This window comes from Sus scrofa, chromosome 18, assembly GCF_054392235.1.
Source record: "Sus scrofa isolate SSC_HxYL_T2T_F1_AM1 chromosome 18, Sscrofa_HxYL_maternal_Yorkshire_Landrace_v2.0, whole genome shotgun sequence".
Taxonomy (NCBI): domain Eukaryota; kingdom Metazoa; phylum Chordata; class Mammalia; order Artiodactyla; family Suidae; genus Sus; species Sus scrofa.
The window spans coordinates 55983365-56007670 of NC_139400.1; the positions used below are offsets into that span (position 1 = coordinate 55983365).

General features: G+C 44.6%; 1 protein-coding gene and 1 non-coding gene across 2 annotated transcripts in view; both read right to left on the bottom strand.

Moving 5' to 3' along the window:
* Positions 1–186: 186 nt before the first annotated feature.
* LOC110257556 (uncharacterized) overlaps positions 187–24306 on the bottom strand; it is an 83603-nt gene continuing 59483 nt past the window's right edge. The window contains exon 5 of the mRNA XM_085005581.1: positions 187–411. Within this exon, the coding sequence (XP_084861707.1) occupies positions 264–411 (148 nt within the window). The 3' untranslated portion in view covers positions 187–263. The remainder of the gene's footprint in view (positions 412–24306) is intronic.
* Positions 21755–21826, bottom strand: TRNAK-UUU (transfer RNA lysine (anticodon UUU)). Its single transcript has one exon. It is a non-coding gene; the product is annotated as a tRNA-Lys (tRNA).

The following is a 24306-nucleotide window of genomic DNA, read 5'->3' on the forward strand; positions in this document are numbered from 1 at the left end:
CCTCTGGGTCCCATGGGCTCGTCAGCGAACAATGCCAACTACAACATCAAAAGTGCTGCAACAGATCTCATCCCCACAGAGGCTCTCTGAATCTCCTTCCGAAAATTGCGACCCTTTGCTCCCACTCTGCAAGGAGGTTGAGACCAGACTTGAAATCAAATACTGAGAATTTCAAAAAGGGTGGATTCCAGGGCTGCTGCAGTTTATTTTCTTTGGGGTAAGGTGGTAAGAAATTCTCTGAGTGGAAGGAAGGTGAGTGTCTTTTACTTCGTTACCCGCTTCCCTATAACACCAACAACTTCCTTCGGAGGGGAAAACGCAACGGCCGTCTCTGTCTTCGGAACTGTGAGGCGAGGAGAGGGGTTTGAGGAGTTTTCTTTAGTGTTTCTCCACGCAGATTTTGATGGGAGCCTACAGGCAAACACAGCAGCATTACTCCTTGGTAATTAGTGCTTTCCCACTTGCACAGCAATTCATTTGCATTGCCTATTTCTCTTCCTTTGGTCCAATCCTATGACCAAAGGCTCTCTTTCAATTCTTACTGGGAGAGAACTCAAGAAACCTTGAAGGATGAGTGTTATGGTTTGAACTGTGTCCTCCTAAAAGTTAGACGTTCAAACTTAACCCTCAGTATCTCGGAACTTGGAAACAAGTAATCAGAAGATATAATTAGTTAAGATGATTGGGGTGCGCCCTCATCCAGTATGACTAGTGTTCTTATGAAAAAGGGAAACACAGACACAAACACACACACACGGAGGACGCCACGTGAACATGAACACAGGCATGAGGAGGACACTGCTGTAACACAAGGAACACCCGAGACTGCCAGCGCACTACCAGAGGCGAGGAGAGAGGCACAGGACAGACTGTCCTTCATAGGCCCTGGAACAAACGGTCTGCCGGCAGCTTGATTGCAGACTGCTAGCCTCTAGAATGCTGAGACAGTAAGTTTCTGCTGTTTAAGCCACCTAGGTTGTGGGACCTGTGACATGAGCAAACTAATATAAACAGCTTTACCAAAATCACTGAGGAGTACTGGGCACACGTGGCTTTGGGGCCACTCCAATAGAGAGGGCACAAGGAGGAGTCAGTGCCCCCCACTGTGCCACGAACTTTATGCAGCTCTGACATCTCACAGACTTCCCTTCATCAACAGTGACGCTCAGGGTTGTAACCAAAGAAACCAGCTGAACTGGCTGGCACAGTGGGATGCTTGGGGGACCCAGCAGAATCCCTGAAGGAGGGAGGGCATCAGAGTAGAAGGAAAGAGGAAACTCTGAGGCCGCCACTTGTCTGGGAAGGCACGTTTGAGCCACCCCTCCCCTGGGACCCCCATGAACACATCAGGGGCCATTATCCAGCAGGAGGCGCCACTGCCACATCAACAAGCAAAGCAAAAGCCACTGAAACAACCGGTTTAATCTGATCAGCATTTTTAGTTAAGAAAATGACCCCAAACTCAGTTCTCGTCTGGGACTGCTCTGCTCATCTTGGGAACCCCCCATCATTAAGGCAAAGATGTTAACCAGGATCCTTGCGTGCCTGGAGAAGACCGCAGTTTGGCAAGGCTGCAGACAGGAGGGAAGGAAGTGGCTGAGAAAGGATTAACACCGTCAGTCGGCTGTGCTGACCACCCTTCAAGTACAGCTCATACAACTATTTCTAGACGAAAAATGGGAGGTAAAATGAGGAAAGGAAGAGAGAAAAAATAAAACAAAACCATGCAAAAATGTTGAAGCGGTCACTTCCACTTTTTCAAGTACACTAAAACGTATAACCTCAAGAGAGGGCCTTTTTAATGAAAAATCTTGTTTTTTTTTTTTTTTAATCCATACAAACATTTATTCTGTCCCTGCCTAGGAGCTGGGAAGGGGGTCTGGAAACTGGGGGGCTGCAGGACTCTACAGACAGTCCCTGGAGAAGGGCGGGGCTCTGGCTGGAAGACAGTGTCCAGAGGCCAAGGGGCCCCAGGGGCTGATGGAGGGGCTGGCTCGTTTCCCAGAAGTTTTGGGGTCGACCCTTACCTCTTTTTAAATTGTAATGCCTATTGAGTTCCCGCCATGGCTCAGCGGAAACAAATCTGACTAGTAACCAAGAGGATACAAGTTCGAACCCTGGCCTCGCTCGCGGGGTTAAGGATCCAGCATTGCCATGAGCTGTGGTGTAGGCTGCAGATGCAGCTCAGATCTGGCGTTGCTGTGGCTGTGGTGTAGGCCAGAGGCTACAGCTCCAGTTTGACCCCTAGCCTGGAACCTCCATATGTGGAGGGTGCAGCCCTAAGAAAAAAGAAAGAAAGAAATTGGAATGCTTGGAGTTGAGACTGGAGCTGGACTCTTCTCCCTACCCCATATCCTTGTTCTAGAACATGGATGGGCAAACATTTTCCATAAAGGGCCGAATAGTAAATATCTTCAACTCGACTAGCCATATAGTCTCTGTGCAATTACTCAATTCTGGCACAAGTGCACCTATAAACAGTAGGTCAAAGAATGGCCAGTAAAATATTTCTCTTACAAAAACACAGAGCAGACCATGTTTGACCAACAGGTCATGATTTGCTGGCCTCTGTTTCAGGTGATATTCTCCTACGAAAGAAAGACTCCCACTGGCCTTCTCCCGTGGCTTTACCAACCACACTGGCATATCCTCTGTCATACCTGCCACTGAGCCGTATCTTAAACAATATGGCACGGATGTAAGCGCCTTTCTGACTGCGAAGAAGAACAGGATGCAAGAACAGAATTTAGCCAACCTCACTCTTGGCACAGGCAGCAGTGAGGAGCACGCTCAGACACTGCAGAATGGGTCCTACTGCCAGTTCCTGCACAGATACAGCAGCTACCAGCCTACCACACAAGCATCCAGGCATGGCCATAACTGCGCTTAGCACGGAGAGAGCTGATATCCCCGGTGGTGGATACGCAGCAGATTTGGAGGCTCCAAGTGGAGAACGCTGCCTTCCTCTATGGCACGTATCATCTCCATAGATTCAGCTCACCTCTCCAACCTGGTGAGTACTTTTGGATAATCACTTAATTATCTAATGTGCAGAGTTACATCTGTCCTTTCCTTTGTTTATACATTATTTTCTCCTTTATTCAGAAGGTATTTGCTTAACTAAGGTATTTACATGGTAGCAATTAATGAGCAGCTAATGAGGCACAAAAAGCCATGAAACTCCTTTCACCAGCAGTTAATAATTCAATCCAATATTTTTTGTTTACTCAGACTCAAGGATGTCCTTCATTAAGATCTGTTATCATTTCCTGCCTTGATGATTCAGTGTCTATAGTGTCACCAGCCTATTATCAGCACAGGAGTGAAAAGAACACTGGATTTTGAGTCAAATCGAAAATATTAGTCCCATTTCTATTATTTTAGTTTGAGCATTTTAACAAGTTAATTAAGTTCTCTTCACTCATAAACAGAGTAAATAATACTTTCCTTGATTATTTCATAAAGTTAACCTGTCAAATGTGGACATGGATTTGAAGGTTATTTTCTGTATATATGTCATGTGTTTGCTATATAGAAAGACAGTCACAATATACTGTTAGCAGAAAAAGGTAAAAAAACAGTATTACCTTATTATCTTAATTTTTCTGGAAAAAAAAAACACCTAGCTAATAATGGCCATCTCTATGTGACAGAATTATGAACGATATTTATTTTGCTCTTTTTTGCTTATATGTAGTTTCTATGTTTTCTATAAGTCCTACTTGTATAATAATAAAAGGTCAAATTTTAAAATAATTTTGTTGTTGTTGTTGTTGTTGCTATTTCTTGGGCCGCTCCCGCGGCATATGGAGGTTCCCAGGCTAGGGCTCTAATCGGAGCTATAGCCACCGGCCTACGCCAGAGCCACAGCAACGCGGGATCCGAGCCACGTCTGCAACCTACACCACAGCTCACGGCAACGCCGGATCTTAGCCCACTGAGCAAGGGCAGGGACCGAACCCGCAACCTCATGGTTCCTAGTCGGATTCGTTAACCACTGCGCCATGACGGGAACTCCCTAAAATAATTCTTTATTGAATTATAAAATAATACATGTTAATGCTAGAACATTTGGAAAATGCAGAAAAGTAGGAAAAAAAGCTTACATATATTAACATGCACGCACTGGGGTATTACTGTAACTCATAAGAGGAGTTGCAGTATGCCAACTTTAGGGTTGAATTTCCACATTCCATGGTTCCTGGTACCACAGAGTTAGCCTCAAAAGCAGCTGAACAATACATGCATTAGGCAGGAGATTTAGTCTGTAAATCTCCATGGACATTTAAATAAAATATTAAAATTTATTTATGCTAGGTCGCATATGATTAGAGGTGAATCATGGGAAGTCATTTCAATTGGCACTGCTAAAACTTACGTTCTGATGCTGTTAAAAAGACCAACATATAAAGACCTGTTTGGGGGAACTTGATTTTAAATAATTGGAAATAAATAATTTTTCTCTAAAAGAATAGATTGAAAAAATAGACTAAACAAGACTTTTAATTCCTTTAAAGGGAAGTAAATTAAGGGTGAACTTGGGAAAGGGCTTACATTCTGCACTAGAATTCTTTCAAATGACTTTCAAATCTAAAGCACAAAGTCTAACTAACTATTCCATTAAAATGATTCTACATCAGCTCCTAAACTTGGGGAAATATACTAAGACTAATGGACAATATTAGGAGCATATATATGGTACAAATTTTGTCCCTTTCTTGTATTACCACCAAATGGGAAACAGAATGAAATTCATGACTGCCTTTCTATACAGCAAGTATATTTTATATTCTCCCTAAACCTAAAGTCATATATGAAAAGCCCCTGAACAGAACTGCAAAGTGGTCATAAATGCAAATAGTATCCTAGCAATTTTCTTTCACTCTTTTCAGAGGCTTTCTGCAGTGGCTAAAACTGTTAACTAATATAAACCCAGAGGGATAAAATACTTACAAATTATATATCCAATTACAAAGTTGTCTCTAAGATGTACATAGAACACTTATAACTAAATAATAAATAGACAAATAAACCAATTTTTTTTAAAATATTTTTTTTTGTCTTTTGTCTTTTTTGTTGTTGTTGTTGTTATTAAATAAACCAATTTTTAAACGAGCACAGGATCTGACTAGACACTTCTCCAAAGAAGGTATACAAATAGTATATGAAAAATGTTGAATATCATTAGTCATCATGGAAATGCAAATTAAAAACACAGAGAGATACCACGTCACACCCACTAGAATGGAAAATAATATTTTGGCAAGGATGTGCAGAAACTGGAGCATTCACACATTGGTAGTTGGAATGTAAAATGGTGCAGCTAATTGGGAAATTGGCTGGTAGTTCCTCAAAAGGTTAAACATGGAATCACCATATGATCCAGCCGTTCCACTTCTACAAATAAGCCAAGAGAGATGTAATCATAAGTCCACACAAAAATGTGTACACTGTTTATAACAGCATTATTCATTATACCCCAAAGTACAAGCAACTCAAATGTCTACCGAGCGATAAATGAATAAACTAAATATACACTCATGCAGCAGAATATTATAAAAAAGGAATGGATACAGACACAAGCTACAACGTGGACAAATCTTCAAAACATTATGTTAAGCCAAAGAAACCAAGTCACAAAAGGCCACATATTGTATGCTACCATTTTTATATAAAATATCCAGGAATACGCTAACCCTAAGAGACAAAGTATTATTAGTGGTTCCCTAAGGCTGGAAGAGGTGACTGGGGGAAACTAGAGGTGACTGCTGAAGGTACAAGCTTCTTTCTGGAGTGAAAATATTTTAGAATTGATTGTGGTAACAGCTGCACAAGTCAGTGATATACTCAAAATCAGAGACAATTTAAATGGGTGCACTGCAGAGTATGAGAATTATATCTCAATACAGCTAGCACAAAAATAATAGATAATTAAATAGGTAGATGGATAGATAGATAAATAATTGATAGAGACACTGGTAGACAGACAGACCAACCCAGGGCAAAGCCACTGAGGCTGGCTTCCAAAGCTGGCTGGCTCTCAGAATTGGTCTAATGAGAATGGCTAAGCCACTCCTAAGTAACAGTGCCTTTCTCTGCTTCTACCTTCACAAATCATCCAATCAATGAAAAAAAACCTGTTCAAAACTACTTCTACAATTCAACTCCTGGTGCCTTCACTAAAGTTGGCTCTATTATTTAAATTTTTTAAAAAGATATGAAAGTAATCGGAGTTCCCATCATGGCACAGTGGTTAATGAATCCAACTAGGAACCCTGAGGTTGTAGGTTGGATCCCTGGCCTTGCTCAGTGCGTTAAGGATCCAGCGTTGCCGTGAGCTGTGGTGTAGGTCGCAGACGCGGCTCGGATCCCGCGCTGCTGTGGCTCTGATGTAGGCTGGCAGCTACAGCTCCGATTAGATCCCTAGCCTGGGAACCTCCATATGCCGTGGGTGCAGCCCAAGAAATGGCAAAAAGACAAAAAAAAAAAAAAAAAAGATATGAAAGTGATCATTTTAATAAGCATCTATTCAGTAAGATACATATCAATAATAATCTTAAATGTAAATGGACTAAATGTTCTAACCGAAAGACTAAGACTGGCTGAATGGATACAAAAACATCTACTGACTCTATGTTAATTGACAGGTACATGTAGAAATTTTCTGACCTCTTTTACCTACCTTTATTCCCACTCTATATCCAAGCATTCCATCCCACTTGCCAACATGGAGCCTTTAAGACCCATCCACTAAACTGGCATCCTGTCAATCCCAGTCTAGGGGGTCTAGGGGGTATAAGATATAAGATAACCCCATCTTTCAGACCCTTTTTCAGAAAGGAGAATGTCATTTGGATATAAAATTAAATATTTTTCTTTCTCAGACACTGTGATATAAATAAGGAAGCTGTATTTATGACATAGGAATCCCATCAAAGATTTTAAAAGATTAAGATTAAATTTAACAAACACGCTGTTCTACCACACATGGAAGATTTCTCTGCTACATCTCCCTGTAAAGAGAGGGAGATGTAAACAGTCCAATGACAAAGAGTCATTGGACTTCCCTGATGACAACTTCCCTAATGACATGTGAAATTACCTTTACCCATCTGAACTGCAAACCTCTATATTTATGTGAACATCTGTATCAAGATTCAACTATGAGCATGATAATGTGAGAAAAAGAATGTATACATGTATGTGTAACCAGGTCACCTTGCTGTACGTAGAGAATTGACAAAACACCGTAAACCAGCTATAATGGAAAAAAATAAACATCATTATAAATAAAAAAATAGTGATAGCTCAGAAATTGCTTTTAGTACTTCTTTAAGGTATTAGTGAACTTATTAATTAATTATTATTATTTTCTTACCTAGTCCTAAGCTTCTTTCCTTTTCAAAACTATAAAAACCACAACATTTCTGGGTTTTGAGATGGCTGTTTTAATTAAAACTGTCAACTCCCTGCTAAAACATTTTACTATAAGCTTGAATCAGAAGTACTTCTGACATTTCAAAAAGCCCAAAATAAGACATGGAACTTATCTTTTCTCCTACTTTAATGGCCTTCAGCCCCTCTTCACTGCAGATTCTCATGCCTGGTCACACCCTAAACTCTTTCCTCTTGCTGCTGTGTTAAAGAGAGTTGTCTATGATGAAAAGAAGATATTTGCTAAGAGTCTCTGGTCTTAGCTACCCTTCCCCAAAGTACTCCCTAACCTGGGGAAATAAACGCAGTGGGTTGGGCTGGATCACAGGAAGCACCCTTTCCCCATGATCTGGTCTCAGACTAAAGCAGTATGTGAGGTCCTCGCTGCATCTCGGATCGCTCCAAAACCCAGGTGGCCACAAGGAAGAAAAAGACATGGGTGTGAGCCCACAGTGCTTTCCTTTTTAATCTGTACAAGGAACAAGATGAACAAGGAAAATAGAGGAAGAAAAGATGGACAGTGGTCCTCAGAAAAAACCCTGGTCAGCTGGACACTTGGGTGAAAGGGAGAAGAGTGCAGGTCATGTCCACGAATGGACATCATCTCTCCAGGTGACTTCATGAGTATATGTGGTCAGATCAATGTCCTGGATCTGACCAAGGAGATCAGCATGTCATTTCAGGTAAAGGAAGAAGCTTAGGCATCTGGAGTCTCCCCTTTCCTACAGGCCCCTGATTTGGAATTCTCAGCTTCTGAAATCTTAAAACCCAGTAAATTACCCAGGGTCAAAGGAGACCCTTCCATTTTCACTTCAACCATCCTTTGCCAGTACTCTTGCCTTCTTTCTCTACCAGATCTACTCTCAAACCCTCAGGTCTTGTCTTCCTTGCTCCCCAAACAGGCCTGAACCCTGCTGTAGGAGATCACACGGTTCACTCGGGCAACTCAGAGATGTGCTGCCCCCATTTCTCTTGCAGCTTCCAGATGACACCCTCTTCCATTCCACACGGATGTTCTTCCGCTTCTCCAGTCCTCTTCTGACGCGTCTTCCTTCCGTTCCACCCCACCCTCCTTCCTCTTAGCACATGCGTTTAACTCCTTCTACATAGAGAAATCACATTTGTGAAGGCGGGAAGTTGAGGTTCTTTCATCTGAACCAATCCGATTTCCTTCCCACCAGTCTCACGGAAAAAGCTCTTCCTTCTCTTTAAACCACTAAGCAGTATGCACGCTGTCCCTGAATAGGATCTACATGTGTTTAGTGACACTGCTAGAAGCAGAAGTCCTCATCTTAATGTACCTTTGATTTGCATCTCTCCTACCGTGAGGAAGGCTGACCATCTTCTAAATATTTTTGTACGTTGGATTTTTGCCTAGTTTTTCCGTCTGTCATTTTCCCTCATTCCTTTTGACATTTTCCATTTCTTTTTTTTTATTTGGGGGGGGGGGCTTTTTGTCTTTTAGGGCCACACTGATGGCATGTGGGAGGTTCCCAGGCTAGGAGTCGAATCAGACTGCAGCGGCCTGCCTACACCAAAGCCACAGCAACCTGAGATCTGAGCCACGTCTGCGACCTACACCACAGCTCACAGCAATGCCAGATCCTTAACCCACTGAGCAAGGCCAGGGATCAAACCCCCGTCCTCATGGATACTAGTCAGATTCATTAACCACTGAGCCTCAACGGGAACTCCTTGTTTTTCTAATTCTCTATGTCCTTTACTATATTTTAGTGGTATCTATTCTTACTATTTTCCTTCCAATTTTGCCTTGTTTCTCTGATGATTTGAGGCTCTTGTTCCATAAAAGCAATTACTACAGTGATTCTCTGTAATGTACAAAATATATTTGGTTGCAATATTCATCTGCTCCAAGGCAACATTTTTCTCATGAATACTGTCTAACATTTTTTCCTGTTCCTTTTTCCTTTCCCCTATGGTCCATTTTCATATGGACTCTCACATACTGATTTCTCATTGTTGAAAGAGACGAGTTTTTCTGAACCAACTATTTGCAAGTATGTTGGGAAGGGGTGAGTGCCATGTTCTCACCTGCTGGAATTTTCTCATTACCCATGGTTTTGTGAGTGGTAATGAGAGGCTGCTATGACTCACAAAAGCAACTTTCTCTTCTCCCGTGATACCATGGACACAGGCAGTCTATTTCCCCACATATAGCCTTCCTGTGTGACATTTTATTTCATTCTGCTTCCTCTGCTTCTTAAAAGCAAACGGAGTCCAGGAATACCTCTGCCCTTTGGATGTGCACACTGATGCAATGAGGGTTTGAGGTTTTACACCTCAAGGAATTCCCACTTTTCCTTTGCTGGCTCTTTGAGACCTGAAATCCCTACCCTCTCATCAGTTCTCTTCTTTTCTATCACCATTGCTTGGGGGGAATTACAGTTCCCTAGTTTCATCACAACTGCTGTTTGGGAGTTTGAGGAGAGGGGGGTTCTTGTGCACATTTTGGCGGGGTGGGGGATGATTTCTAGCAAGAGCTAGAGGAAGTGCCAAATTTATATTATAATAGTCACAGAAGTCTATCTCTTTATACTTTCTCGAAACATAGCTTCGTGTGTATTTTTAAGCTCTCCTACATTTTTCCTCAAATTTAGTAAAGAAAATAAAAAGCCTCCCATGTACTTTATGCCCCTTATGCACTGCTGTCTCTCTCTTATCATTCACCAAATATTCATTAAATGCTTCCAACTGACGGGGTCTGTGCTCAGAACAAGGTAATGATGTTGACCAAGACCAGCAGTGCCTCTCCTTCCCCTGAGCGTACATTCTGGGAGTAAGAACTGTGACTTAAACAAGTAATATAAATAATCTGTATTCAGCATCCCCACTTTCCTACCCTCCATTCACTTTTCATCCTTCGGCAATCAAGATGCTACCCCTCCGTCCTGCTGATAATTTGCAGTCTGCATCACTGGAGACATTTTCATTGGCAAGTCCAATGATGATGTCTTGGTCTTCATCTCACCTTTCTTCTCCATGGCACGGCTCACCCTTCCTTTCTTGGGAAAAAAAAAAATGTGCTCTACGCAGACTTCCGTGACTGTCCATGCTCCCCATTTATGCTTGCCCTCTCTGTCCTCGGACAGTTCCTCCTGCTTCTCACTGAGATGTGGAGTTCCCCAGGGCTTTGTCCTAGGCCCTCTTCTCTTGCCACTCTCCATGTCCTCCCTAAATGCCTTTACATACACAGGTTAGCCACTCTTTCTATGACAAACAACTCTCGAGTCTTTATCTTTAGCCCGGACTCCTCTCTCAGGTTCCAGGTCCATCTATCAACCACCTCTTGCACATCTGTACCTGGATGTCCCTCTTTCAATTCCAAATGGATAGATCTAAAAGTGAGTCAAAAGTGAGTTTCAACTGCAAAACTATTAATAAGTCTATATTCCACAGACCGTTCCGGTGGCTTAAGCATATACTCCATCACCCAACACTAAAACTAGGCACTTATCCTACGTCTCTGCCACTTTCTGATTCCTTTTAATGTGTTATAATTTAAATCTGCCCCCTTCCCTCCAAGCCCACCTTTACTGCCCTAGTTCAAGCTCTCACCATCGCAGGTCCGAACTGCTGCCATACTTCCCTGGTCTTCCAAGCTCACTATCCCTCTCTCTAGGTAATACTACCACTGCTGCCACAGCCATCTTCCTAAAGTGTAAATCCAGTCGTGATACACTAATTAAAATCTTTTAACTTTTCCCCCTACCCCTGGATAAAATGTCAATTGCTTATGTAACTGTAAAACCTTCCATGATTCAGCCTCTGCCTACCACCCCTACATCCTGTTGCCTCCCTCTCCTCCCTGCCCTGTATCCTATGGTCTACTGAATTTTTTATTCTTCCTCAAAGCTGCCGTGCTAGTTGAAGCCCTATATAATCCAACACGATTCTTCCTGGAATATACTTCCTGGAACATTCCTTTTCCTGGAATACACTTCCTCCACGCTTCTACCTGATGAATCGTTGCTCATTCATTCTAAAAGAATCAACACAAGGGCTGCACCTCAGCACACCCCATAATTTTATCTCCTTGGAGCCCCTGTTTGATGTTCTAGATGCAGCTAAGAGCATCTGTTCCATCACATTCAAATTCTGAGTGTATTCATCAGGACTTTGACTAAGCTGACAGCACCTTCGGGGCAGGGACAGGGTCTTACTCACTTTGGCACCACAAATCCTTTCCAAGGGCTGATACTCAAATGTCTGTGAGTGGATGAAGGAGGGCATGAGCGAATGAAGTGTGGTGAGATCACAGCGTGGCACCACACACACCAGTCAGTGGGGAAAGGCATTTTCTAGCCATGGTGGTGCTGAAAGACAGGCAAGAGAGTCCTTACCCCTGGCTGTTAGGTGTTTTACGTCAGATCCTTTCGGAAGTGATAACGGTACATCAATTTTCAGGAAAACATGACTGCTGGTGTAGCATATGCCCTGAGCGGAATATTTCCCTTCCTACTACTTCCCCCACTCACGAAAGGGAAAACCGCACGATGCCGTCGTCGAGCAGCTCATGCCCGTCCTGTTCTCCAGGTCCTGTCTGAAGGCTAATCATGAGTATGTTGGCCAGGCATCAGTCCGTGGGCAAAGCTGCCAGGTCCTTTACAGTGTAACGAGTCTTCTCCCTGTCGGGACCTGGTCCGGCCCAGCTAGTGAGACAGAGCAGGCCAGGTGGGGCCGAGAGGGACTGGGCCAATCTGACCAGACATGAAGAACAGTGCTTCAAACAAGCAAGGGGTCACCACTGGAAACAGGACCCAGAACTATGTCCACTCTAGAAGACGGAAGTTAGATCCTACAGTGATAAAGCCAAAGGGGATTTCGAGCCGCCATTTACTCCACGAGTGTTAAGAAATATTGATGAGCATTGTGTTCTGTGATAGAAGCCCCACGTGAGGTCAGAGGTAGAGGCCAAAGGTACAGGTTTAAACGACACCCAAGGAAACAAAGAAGAGAAAGCAGCATCACAAGTTCCTTAAGAAACAAACCCACACTCTAAGGCGGTGGTAGGACAGTACTGATCCCTAGAGCAGTGGCATCCTTGATGTGTAATATAGAGACCACGTGGTAGACAGTTTTTGGTGCTGGGTGCCCAGAATCACTTCCCATATGCTTTCTGTAATGGAAGCTACCCTTTCCTGCAGAAAGCCCATTCCCTGTGGTTCGGGCAGAGCTAACCTCATCCATCCCTGGCTCTGGGGTGGGCACGTGACTCTGACCGAACTTCACTTTCCCTCCTGGTGTGCGGGGGTCCCCAACATGGTTGATGGTAAGTCTTGGGCATCTGTGAGCCATGCTGCTCACCTGGCTGAAGAATGAACACGTACAAGAGTGAAAAGCAGAGACGGGCAACAATATCACCTGATCCCTAAAGCAAGAGACACGCCAGAGTTCCCTTTAAAGGAAGTCTGAATCAGGTGTCTGCGTCTGCAGCTGAAGGAGTCCTCCCTCTTAGAGGCCAGTGTGCATCATCCCAAGCACAGAAAGCACGTGGAAGATGCTTGGGGCTGGGTTTGCAGCGTGGGCCCGACACCACGTCTACTGGGGATTCCGCACAATTCTCTATGTGGCCACCACATTTTTACATTGAGCTTTTTTCTTTTCCACAACAGAAGATAAGTCTATGTTTCCAGTTATCTGCTGTTATCTTTTCTGCTCCTCTTGGTTCGTATCTTTTCACACCCACACTCAACCTTCTGGCTGAGGCGAAGGGGGGTTGGGGCTGGTCCTGGAACAGCACTGGACCAACCACGTGAAGACCCCTCGCCACAAGATGCTGGAAGCCATGCTCTGGACACCCAGGGAAGACCACCAGACCGGAACTCCTCGTCACCTAAGAGGGCAGCATAGGCCTCACCTCCCTTGGGTTTAGCTCCCCCTAAACCTAAAGCAGAGATGGAGCTCTGCTTCATCCCGGACCCTGCGGGTCCCATGATGGCCCTGAACAGTGAGTGTGAAGACGTTCCCTGTCAAGAGAACAAGGGCAAAGGAAAACAAGCGGAAAGAAGGGTAGTTGTTCAGAGGTAAAGAGCAAGGGAGAGGAGGAAATGTTTGATCTCGTACATGGATACAGCCTTTGCGTTCTCCAAATAATCACTTTTGGTTTACATTTTTTCTCAAAGGGCTTTAGGACTTGAAGGTTAGTAAGAATGGGCAATAAAATTAGGTAGGAACAACAAACGAGGCTATAAGGGGACGGAGCCAAGTAAGCCAAAGCCTTAGCACTCACACTTAGCTGCAAAAAAACAGACCTCACAAGTTCTGTCAACCCTTCTCTACCTAAGAGAACGTCTCCCCTAACACCCATTAACTGAGAGAGGGCATCTCAAAGACTGAGGCAAAGCCTTTGATTTTCAGATAAGAGATCTCATCGGCTTCCAGAGGAAATTCTACATGTCCCAATAGTTCTTCCTGACTGGAACTTCTCCTCAGTCTGTATTCCAGAAAAGTTTGAATCATGTTTCTGCCAGGTACAAATTAACAGCCCTGACAAAGACCATGTCAGAGATTTCATTTTAACACACTATTAAGCCAAGAATGCGGTGGCCAAACTGGAGAGGATGGCTGGTCCTCTCCCAGCTTTCCACCACTGCAAAGACAAAAACTGATAGTAAATCATTCTTTATCATCAGTTCAGTTTTTTAAGAACAAGAACTCATTTTAGCAGGGCTTTCTTTTTTTTCTTCATAACATTTAGCTTCATAACATTGACGTACAACTTACAAAATAGAGGGAGAAAATGGAAACCACACCTGGAAATAATCATTTCCCAGTCTCTGTAATGAATTATAATGTTAAAGGGGCAGTCAATTAAATCAGTGTGATAGTGTTTCATAAAAAGTTACGTAAATCTTAAATGGAGGTAATGCGTTTATCATTATACGTAGGGATGAGGAGGTGGTGGGACCCAAAACCCTGCTACACAAACAGTAGTTTTGCTTCATTTCTTCTTGTGTCACCAAATCTAAGAGACAATTTGAATAAAACTGCTACCTTGCATACTCGCATAAATTGAGTTTTACTGCTAACTGGGTCATACTGAAAAGCATGAGATTAATGGAGCCAAACTTCCACAATGATTCGATCAATTTGATATCCCTTTATTTTCTAATTTTTTTGGAAGAGCAAAGTGGCATTTTCCTCAGTCTTTACTCAACCAGTTGATAGTGGAAAGTTCTTATTATTCCTTTTAAACTCGCAAATGGGATTTTTTATCCCAAAGGCTCAATCACCATTTCAAAGAGAAGATTTTTATTTTTAAGCGCTTCTGTTTTTAATTGGCTACTTAGGAAGTCTATTTTGGAAAACGTACATTCTCATTGGAGTTAACTCAATCTATGTGGTTCAAAAAGGGCAAATTCTACCAGAAGGAAACGAGCGTGAACATCAGAAGGCAGTTATCTGGGATAATAATACTTAACAACTTGAGGAGGGGGAGGAAGTAGTCCTTTAATATCTCAGTTCAGACTTCCTTTTGTTATCACTATGCTAGTCGTAGTATGTTCAGAAGCAATCAGACGCAAGCGACAATTGCTTTTTAAGCACCACGGAACCAGCTGCAGTAATTTGGTTGCTTCCAACCATTCTCCAAATAAAAATATTCCTTTAACACAAAGGCTCAGAATTTATGAAAATTTTTTTGAAACTGACATTTCCATGTGCTCTATTTCCTTGCACTAAAAATGTAAGAAAAGCAAAAAACTGCAAAGGAGCTGGAAGAAATAAGCAGCATTTTCCAACCTTTTGAAATGCCTAGCACAGTAATGCACCTATAATGCTTAGGCAATAATCCTTCAGTCTAAAGAAAGACCAACAGAAAAGGGAGCTCTGCATAAAACCTTGGGTGATTCTACATTTTAAATAATAAGGTGAGATGTCAAAGCATTTTGTTTTAAGTGGTATCTGTTTAACATCACGTGAAAATCTGAGTTTGAACAAAGCCGACTTTCTTTTTCTTTAATCCACCCAGGCACTGTGCCCAGAGACAGGGCTCTAGCTATTGAGGGACATGAAGGGCCGCAGAGAGTGAATGATCTGGTCAACACTGAATCCTCTGCTCCAGGAGGATGGCGTTTGCCCTGCAGCCCTCCCACCTCGTAGCTCTTTCCTGTAAGTCTAGTCTGCCCCCACGTGGCGGAAGGGAGAGGCTGCTCTCACTTCCCAGGACGCCTTCCTCGCCTTCCAGGTCAGCGGGAGGTACGGGGAGCAATCGGTGCCCTTCACCGCCATCCTACCTCGAGCCGCTTTTTACTGCTTCTCCCCACTCTGTCCTCCATCCCTCTTTTCTTCTTTGTCTCCTTCCTTTGGCCTTCTTTTTCTTCCCTTCTTCTTCCCTCCTCTTGCTCCCAGAGCTGTCTGCAGTATTATTATTTAGCAGCCAAGCCATGAGGGACAAAACCAGTGCAGACCCTCCGTGCAGGGAGAGGATCTGAACTCTGATTTAAGGAATTCAGACAATACGGTTTCAATAAGTTACTAAAGAATGACCACCTTAAGGGCAACACTGTGACATCGAAAGCCTAGCAGATACAGAACAGGAAATCAAGAGATGTGGATTTTGCTGGCCTTGGCTCTGTCCCTGGAACACAATACGGATGTAATACATTTGTATGAAAAACTAAGAAATCTGGACAAAAGCACAACTTCACAGAGAATAGGAGGCAGAAAGATAAAGCAGGTTCCTCTGCTCTCAGCAAAGAGAAGCAGAAAGGTACCTATCAGACCACCCCAAACACAATCTAAGTAATCAAAACAACGTTATTCACCCAAAGGCAGCCTCAACATAAAGCTCCTTGCTCCCCTTAGGGGCCGGTTCCAACAAGCCTGCCATCCCTAGGGCCATCCTGAGCAACAAATCCAGCCTGGGTATCATTTTTATCATATCACCTCCCTACACAGAAATCGTCAAAGTAGTATTTCTTCAAATATACCTTCAAAAGCATGAATCTTCAAAGGTATTTTGCCTTCAAAGTCTGAATACCTTCTGCATTCAAGATCTCTCTCTCTCTCACACACACACACCCTCAAATTCCCTACTCTAGCTTCACGTCTCTCATGGGTTTCCTCCCACATTCATCTTTTTCTCACCTTCATGCTTTTTCATCTGTTATTTCCCAACCCAGACTGGCTCTTTTGCAGAGCTTATGTCAGAAGTCCATTTTTATTTTGCAAAACTGAAACTGCATTAGTGCACAGAGCAGGACATGCCACCAAGGGAGATGTTAAGCAGAGGGCACTTTCATACCCACATGAAAGCCTCATCTTGAGATAAAATGCATATATTTTAATACAACTGTAATTTACAGAGCTATTAATCTTTCCAAGGCAGGAGGTGGGGTGGAGGTGGGCGGGTGAAATGTTCATAAGCTAACAAGGAAGAACTCAAGTGGCTTACACTGCTGCCAGAATCCTGAGATGGAGTTACGGCCTCGTAACTCAAAGTGGCCGGCTCTTTCCATTCTCTAAGGGAGGTACTGGAGGACTGGGTCCCCCCGCGCTTTCCCTGTTTACTCTCTAGCTTCCCCTCCCTTCCGGTCACAACGAGAAGCCCCTCACTACTTCATCATCTGCCTCAGAGGCAGAAAGGGTGATGATTTATTTAAGCTGCATCTTTGTGGAGGAAATGCAGAAGGAGGTCCCCATAACCCTTCCAATCCAAGGACTCGGCACAGGATTGTGGTGGCAAAACCTCTTTCACAGCCGCAGACAGAAACATAATAAAGTGCCCATCTATCTCCTCCAAATCTGGCCAGCATGGCTCACTCCCAGGAGCGATAATAACTAAGACCTGGTGCACAGAACACTCAGAGGTGAGGAAAGACCTAAATGCCACTCAAGTATTACATGAAATGCCCACGGTTCATCTTTTGGATGGTTCTCTAAATGCGGGCCATCTGCCCCCTGCACCAGAATCACCAGGCATGATCATTTGAAAATGCAGGTTCCCAGGCAGCATCCCAGACCTACGGAGCCAGAATCCTGGGAGTAGAGCCTTGGAATATGGGTGTGTAAAAGCAATTGAGGCCATCCTCAAACATGCTAACATCTGAGAACTTCTCTTCCGAGTATTTGCTCTGTCTTCCTTCATCGTGCTAAATGCAGTGTTCCGGACAGGGCTGATCTTAGGAGAAAACATGTGGTTACTAATTATATCCAAATCCCTGCTTTGCGGACCCACTTCTGCCCCTCCCCGCTGCCTCAAACACCCTCTCCAACCCTCGGCCCTGGAGTTCAGTCTGTGCACTCACACTGCCCCTGGGCCTCCGGTGTGACGTGGGCTTGTCTTACCCCCGCGAGCACTCTGAGCACCTAGGCCTTTCCGTCCACTTTCCTGTCCAACAAATGTATCTCAAATCTGTGCCTGACCTTCCCAGGAGTTTGCTGTTCATTAGATGACACTTATCGATTTAACCTGATGAGGAATCCACGGCAGGGGGTTAAGTGGGGAGGGACTTCTCTGGCAGTGTTTTAAGGGGCATATTCTGGGGCAGATGAGGAAACCTCAATTGAAGATTGAGGCCTTCACAATCACACTGTTAGGTCCAGATTGTTCCTACCACTTGCTAGCAGGTCTCGAATTCTATGCACGTTTATCTCTAAAATGAGTTAATAATCCCCATTTCCTCCCAAAGAGTACAACTTCAAAGCACGTCAGAGACAAAAAGGAGTATAAAAACAAAAGAATTCGGTTATGACGATTCATCTCAAGACCACTCCTGATTCAGGGACACCGTGGCCATTGTCTTCCTGGCTTCCACTCTCTAGGCAGCAAGCAAAACATTCTGATTAACGTCCTTCCAGCCATGTTTGTGTCAAGTGTCCCTTGATTAGTGAAGGCGGCTGGGGCTCCCAGAGCTGGCCCTGGCTGCCGCTCATCCTCTTTGTCCTTCGCTCGCCTCGACTTAGGCTCGCACACCATGCGGATGTGGCCTGTGGTCACCTGGGGAGTCCCACCCTTCATTTTACAAAAGGGAAACTGCTCCCCAGACGTGACGAGGTCAACGCGCAACCCAGTACATCACACCGCCTGACAATCCGTTTCCAAATGCACCCTGAGATGTCTCCGGGACAACGTCAGGGTCCTTAGGGATGTGCCGGCCGCTGGGAAGGCCCATTAACAGTTCGCAGGAAATAAAAATACAATCTGGGTAATAAAATTAAATCTAACCTTTTGTTTCCTTTTCCTTGTGCTTAGTCTCGGTTCACTTGCTCACAGGGAACCAAGGGCAGAGGCACTTGGCACTTCAGACCAGAGCTCCTAGAGCAGAACCGCGGCGCCGACACCTCCGCTGGAGACCGGGTATGGCGACGCCCCAGGCCCCGCAGATCAAGATGGCACCGGGCGGAGGGCGGAGCCGCTGCGCCCCACGCCGCGGTCCGAGCCTGGGCAGCTCAGCTGTGCGCCAGTCGAGGAAGCCCCGCCCTCCCCGCCCTCGCCCCGCCCTCCCCGCCCTCGCCCCGCCCTCCCCTCCCTCGCCCCGCCCTCCCCTCCCTCGCCCCGCCCTCGCCCCGCCCAAGAGCCTCTGAAGCAGCCCCACCCACAGCCTCTCGCGCACGCTCACAACTCTGTTATCTGATCAAAGAAAGCTTTCCTTTGCTTCTGAACCCAACTTGGTCTCATTCTACTGGCTTGAACAACAGTGGGCAAGAGGACCCCTGCTGGGGCCTGTCTAGAAAGGGTCGGTAACATGCCCGTCTTACCTGGCCCGATACCTTGATTTCCCCCATTTTCATCTCCTTGCCTCTGACCCAACCGCCCTCTAGATAGTTCTTCCCAGTGGGCATTTTTTTTTTTATGTTAAAAATATTCTGCAGGGGAGTTCCCATTGTGACGCAGCGGAAATGAATCCCATTAGGAACCGTAAGATTGCAGCAGGTTCGATCCCTAGCCATAATCAGTGGGTTAAGGATCTGCCGTTTTGCCATAAGCTGTGGGGCAGGTCGCAGACTCAGCTCGGATCCCGAGTTCCCGAGTTGCTGTGGCTGTGGTGTAGGCCAGCAGCTGTAGCTCAGATTTGACCCCTAGCCTGGGAACCTCCCTATGCCGCAGGCGTGGCCCTAAAAAGTAAAAAAAAAAAAAAAATCCTGCAGGAGTGACATAATACATCCAGATGCTGTATGAACAGAACGCATACATACTCTATGTTTTGCTGGCCCTTATCTGAGGAGACTAGAGCTTTCTCTGGAGTTTGATGGCATGTTGACATGTGGCTGCCTGCTCACTGCTGAAAGCCTTTCATGAGGAGGAACAGGCAATGCAAACAGAGGAGATGGATGGGTTGTCAGACTGTCATACAGTCTGCTCCATCCTGAGCTAGGTTCTCACAGGGACTATGGAAAGGCAGGGGAAGGTGGGAAAAGGTCTTAAAAGTCTCGACTGGGGAGCTCCCATCAAGGCTCAGCAGTTAACGAACCCAACTAGTATCCACGAGGATGCCCGTTCGATCCCTGGCTTCACTCAGTGGGTTAAGGATCTGGCGTTGCTGTGAGCTGTGGCGTAGGTCACAGAGGTGGCTCGGATCCAGCGATGCTGTGGCTGTGGTATAGGCTGGCAGCTACAGCTCCAATTCGACCCCTGGCCTATGACCCTCCATATGCCGTGGGTGAGGCCCTAAAGAGACCAAAAAAAAAAAAAAAAAAGTCATGACTTAATCCTCCAGATATATGGACAAAAATGCCAACAGGGTATGGGTATGACATGTTTAAGCAACGTTTCTAAACCTGTATTTCAAAAACTGAGCTCAAGCCTTTGACCTTTAGGCACTGCAATGGGCCCCATGGACAGCCTTTGTGCATGACTTGCTGGCATACTGATTTTCTTGGCCTCAGAACTCCCTTGAATTTTGAGAAGTGCTAATTGAAATGCAGTGCACACGTTCTTTAGGCTTGAGCCAGTGAGAGAAATGTAAGGGCTGTCAAATAAATATGATGCACAATAACAACAGCAGCTATGTGTAACTAGCCTAGAAAATTTGAAAACCAAATCTGAGAACATTTGGTGACTTGATTAATTTGCTTTGCCTATCTGCCATCTGTTGTTGTCTCCAGGAGGCTAGGATAGGCAGCCCAGCTTGGTTCTGCTGACTTAGGCCAGCTGGAAATTCTCCTTCTACACAGAGTGGAAGGTGGGGTCTACAAAAGAACAGAGGTCCCTGGTCCCTGGTCTAATCTCACCCTGCGGCTGGGAAATCAGGTTTTGTATAAGCAACCCTCCCATATACTCTTACATCCTCTACCTCCGCTGAAAAGTTGTGTAAACGCACAGGTTCACCTGTTTTATATCTTCCCATTGCTGATGACTGAGGAGGAAAGTGAGGTCACCTGGTGACAGCCAGGCAATTGTTTCTTTTGAGCTGCACTGTGGAAAGTCACATTTGAATTCTGGCTTTTTTTTTTTTTTTTTTTTAGCTGAATTAGTTCATTCTTTTCACAGCAAAGCTTTTCATCATAAGCCTTATATAAACTGGATGTGCAGCACCCTAGGTAAGCCAGCTCTGTTCTCTGAACTAGGTAATGAAAGAATCGTTCTTTTTTTTTTTTTTTTTGTCTTTTTTGCTATTTCTTGGGCCGCTCCCACGGCATATGGAGGTTCCCAGGCTAGGGGTCGAATCGGAGCTGTAGCTGCCAGCCTACGCCAGAGCCACAGCAACGCAGGATCCGAGCCATGTCTGTGACCTACACCACAGCTCAGGGCAACACCAGATCCTTAACCCACTGAGCAAGGGCAGGGACTGAACCCGCAACCTCATGGTTCCTAGTTGGATTCGTTAACCACTGTGCCACGACGGGAACTCTGAAAGAATCGTTCTTTACCCTTGTCCTTCCCCCTCAAACTCATACACTCAACTTGCCCCATTCGCTCAGAAATGTAGTCCGTGCTTCATGTGTGAGGGGCAGTGAGCTAGACGCTGGGTAGGTAGACGTGAAGCACAGTCCTTGGTTCTCAAGGAGCTCACAGGCTAGTGGGGAAGAGAAATAAAACTATGTTACAAATGTCAGGATGGAGATTTACATAGGGTATTCATGACAGAGACATACAGCTGCCCACCAGAATCAATTCCACTCGTCTTCCACAGTAACGGAGTTCTAGCTGAGCACAGAGCCAGCTCCTCACCCCCAGAACACCCTCCTGGGCCACTAAGCACAGTCATGTGCCTAAGTCTCCCCATCAGGAGTACAAGTCGTGTGCCCCTTCCACGGCTAAGCTGTAAAACATTGCACGTGTGCTCTACTGCTTTTCTTTCCTTCTCTTTTTTCTTTTCTTACCTTTTCTTTTTGGCAGCTTCATGTGGGATCTCAGTTCCCAGACTGGAAATTGAACCCAGGCCACAGCGGTAAAAGCGCTGAGTCCTAACCACTAGACCACCAGGGAACTCCCTCTACCGCTTTCTTTCCCTTTTTCATGAGCTGGAATTCAAGGCAGACTTGCCTGCAGAACTAAAGGGTGCCCTAAGCGGTGGGGCGAAACAAAATAGAAGGAACCCTGAATGACTGCACTAAGAAAACAGACTTATTTATCCATCCTGGACAATTTCAAGAATAAGAATAAAGATCATTGTTCCTCAAGCCAGTGTATTGTGGGGCCTCTTAATTACAACAGCTTAGTTTTCACTCTAACCAATACAGCCCTGTGCTCTACAGGACTGAAGCACTGTCTGAAATGCGAGTAAATAACTCACCTGAGATTACATCACACAAGGGGTCAACCCACTTCCCCACCCCCTAGCACATGCTCATATTTGCTATGCAGGCTGACTATGAAGCACTATTCTGAAAATGACAGATGCATTGAATAATAGGGGGCCAGAACCAGAAGGAACCTTTGAAACTACCCAGGAAGCAATGGGTAGTGGAAAGAGTGTGGGCAGTGGCATCAGAAAAACCTGCGTTTGAATCCTGGATCTGCTTCTCACTCCTTCTGAATCTTGGGCAAGAATCTTAAGAGTTTTAATTCTTTTTTTTGCTTTGTTTTTTGTTTGTTTTGTTTTGTTTTGTCTTTTTGCCACTTCTTGGGCTGCTCCTGCGGCATATGGAGGTTCCCAGGGTAGGGTCCAATCGGAGCTGTAGCTGTCAGCCTACGCCAGAGCCACAGCAATGCGGGATCCGAGCTGCGTCTGCGACCCACACCACAGCTCACTGGCAACGCCGGATCCTTAACCCACTGAGCAAGGGCAGGGATCGAACCCGCAACCTCATGGTTCCTAGTCGGATTCGTTAACCACTGCGCCATGACAGGAACTCCGAGAGTTTTCTTAAAAAAATTCATACTAATAATGAGGAAGAGGAAAGGAGTATCTGTCTTGCAGGAAAGAGGGGTTATAACAGACATAAATCTAAGCCCAGGGCCCAGAACACAATTACCTTCTATAGGTAATTATTATTATTAGCTTTCTGCAGGCCCAGCAACAAAAGAACTGAATGTTCTGTCACTGCAGAGAGAATTCTTTCCTGCACTCACTAAGCCTCCTACTGGCTCAGCTAAAAAGTTTTTCCATGCTGAAAAAATAAAGAATTTGATCTCACCTTTAGTAGCAGGTATGTTTGAATCGTGAATCATCTGTAAATATCTTCAAATGTAGAACAATGGGTCAAACTAACTTGTACCAAGAGGACATACACATTTATTAAAAGCAGATACGAGAGTTGACTCCTGAATAAATTTATTTTAGTGCTAAATTTTCCATCACTTTTTCCTGGATGCCTGTTTCACTGGATTATAACCAAGGCAAAAGCAGAAACCATGCTTTGTTTATGCCATCTTCCTCCAACTTAAAACATTTCACACCATGTCATGCATTCTGCAAACATTCAATAAATATTAGTCATATAATTAGAACTATAAGGGTATTTAGAGATAATCCAATCTTGCTGTGTCTTTCAGATTACTTTCTTCATCCACTCATTCAGTCAATATCTATTTACCAGGCAATAAATGTGCTCACAGATCGGGCTGCACAAGAGATGTGGAAAATGACGTCACAACAGGGTAAAATGACTTGCTCAAGGTCAAGCTATTAGAATTAGGAAGAGCGTGTAGGTCTTTCAATCTCAGTTGTCTTCTTGCAGAGTCAAGCATACCAAGATCTTGCCCAGTGAAGCCCTTGGCTCTTTTAGTTCCCCAGATCTTTGCAAGGCTGTCTCTTCATCCTTCAGGGCTCTGGTCAGAGAGACTTTGCTTGACCATTCCAATTAGAGCCTCGCACATCCTCCTGATGTGAGACAGCTGAGGACACACTCAGCCCATCCATGATTAAAGTAACCCTATGTCAAATATTCTAAAAGTTAAAACACAATGAATAAAAATAGACCTGGGAGCTACCTCTGTTGTGGCTCAGAACTGGACTAGCACCCATGAGGATATGGGTTCGAATCCTGGCCTCGATCCATCATTGCCCCATGCTTCAGCATAGGCTGCAGATGTGGCTCAGATCTGGCATTGCGTGGCCATGGCTGAGGCTCCAATTTGACCCCTAGCCTAGGAACCTCCATATGCCTCAAGTGCAGCCCTTAAAAGACCAAAAAAAAAAAAAAAAGAAAAAATTAGACCTCAAAGTCCTACTCCCTTGAAGGAAGACTGTGACCCCTTCCTTCTTAAATTATGTCTAAATCTTCTTTCAATGCATATTTTACCTTGTCTATTATGATTCCTCATTTCTTTTCCAACTTTTTTCATGAAATGTTAATGCTTTTTCCACATGTGTTTATTATGCTGTGTGTACATGCAAATATGTGTGTGTGTCCCCCAAATAGTATGTAAGAAAGTTATTGTGCATGACTATCAAAAAAAAATCAAGAACATGCTCTTACATAATAACAGTATGGTTATTAAAATCTAGACAGGAGTTCCCGTCG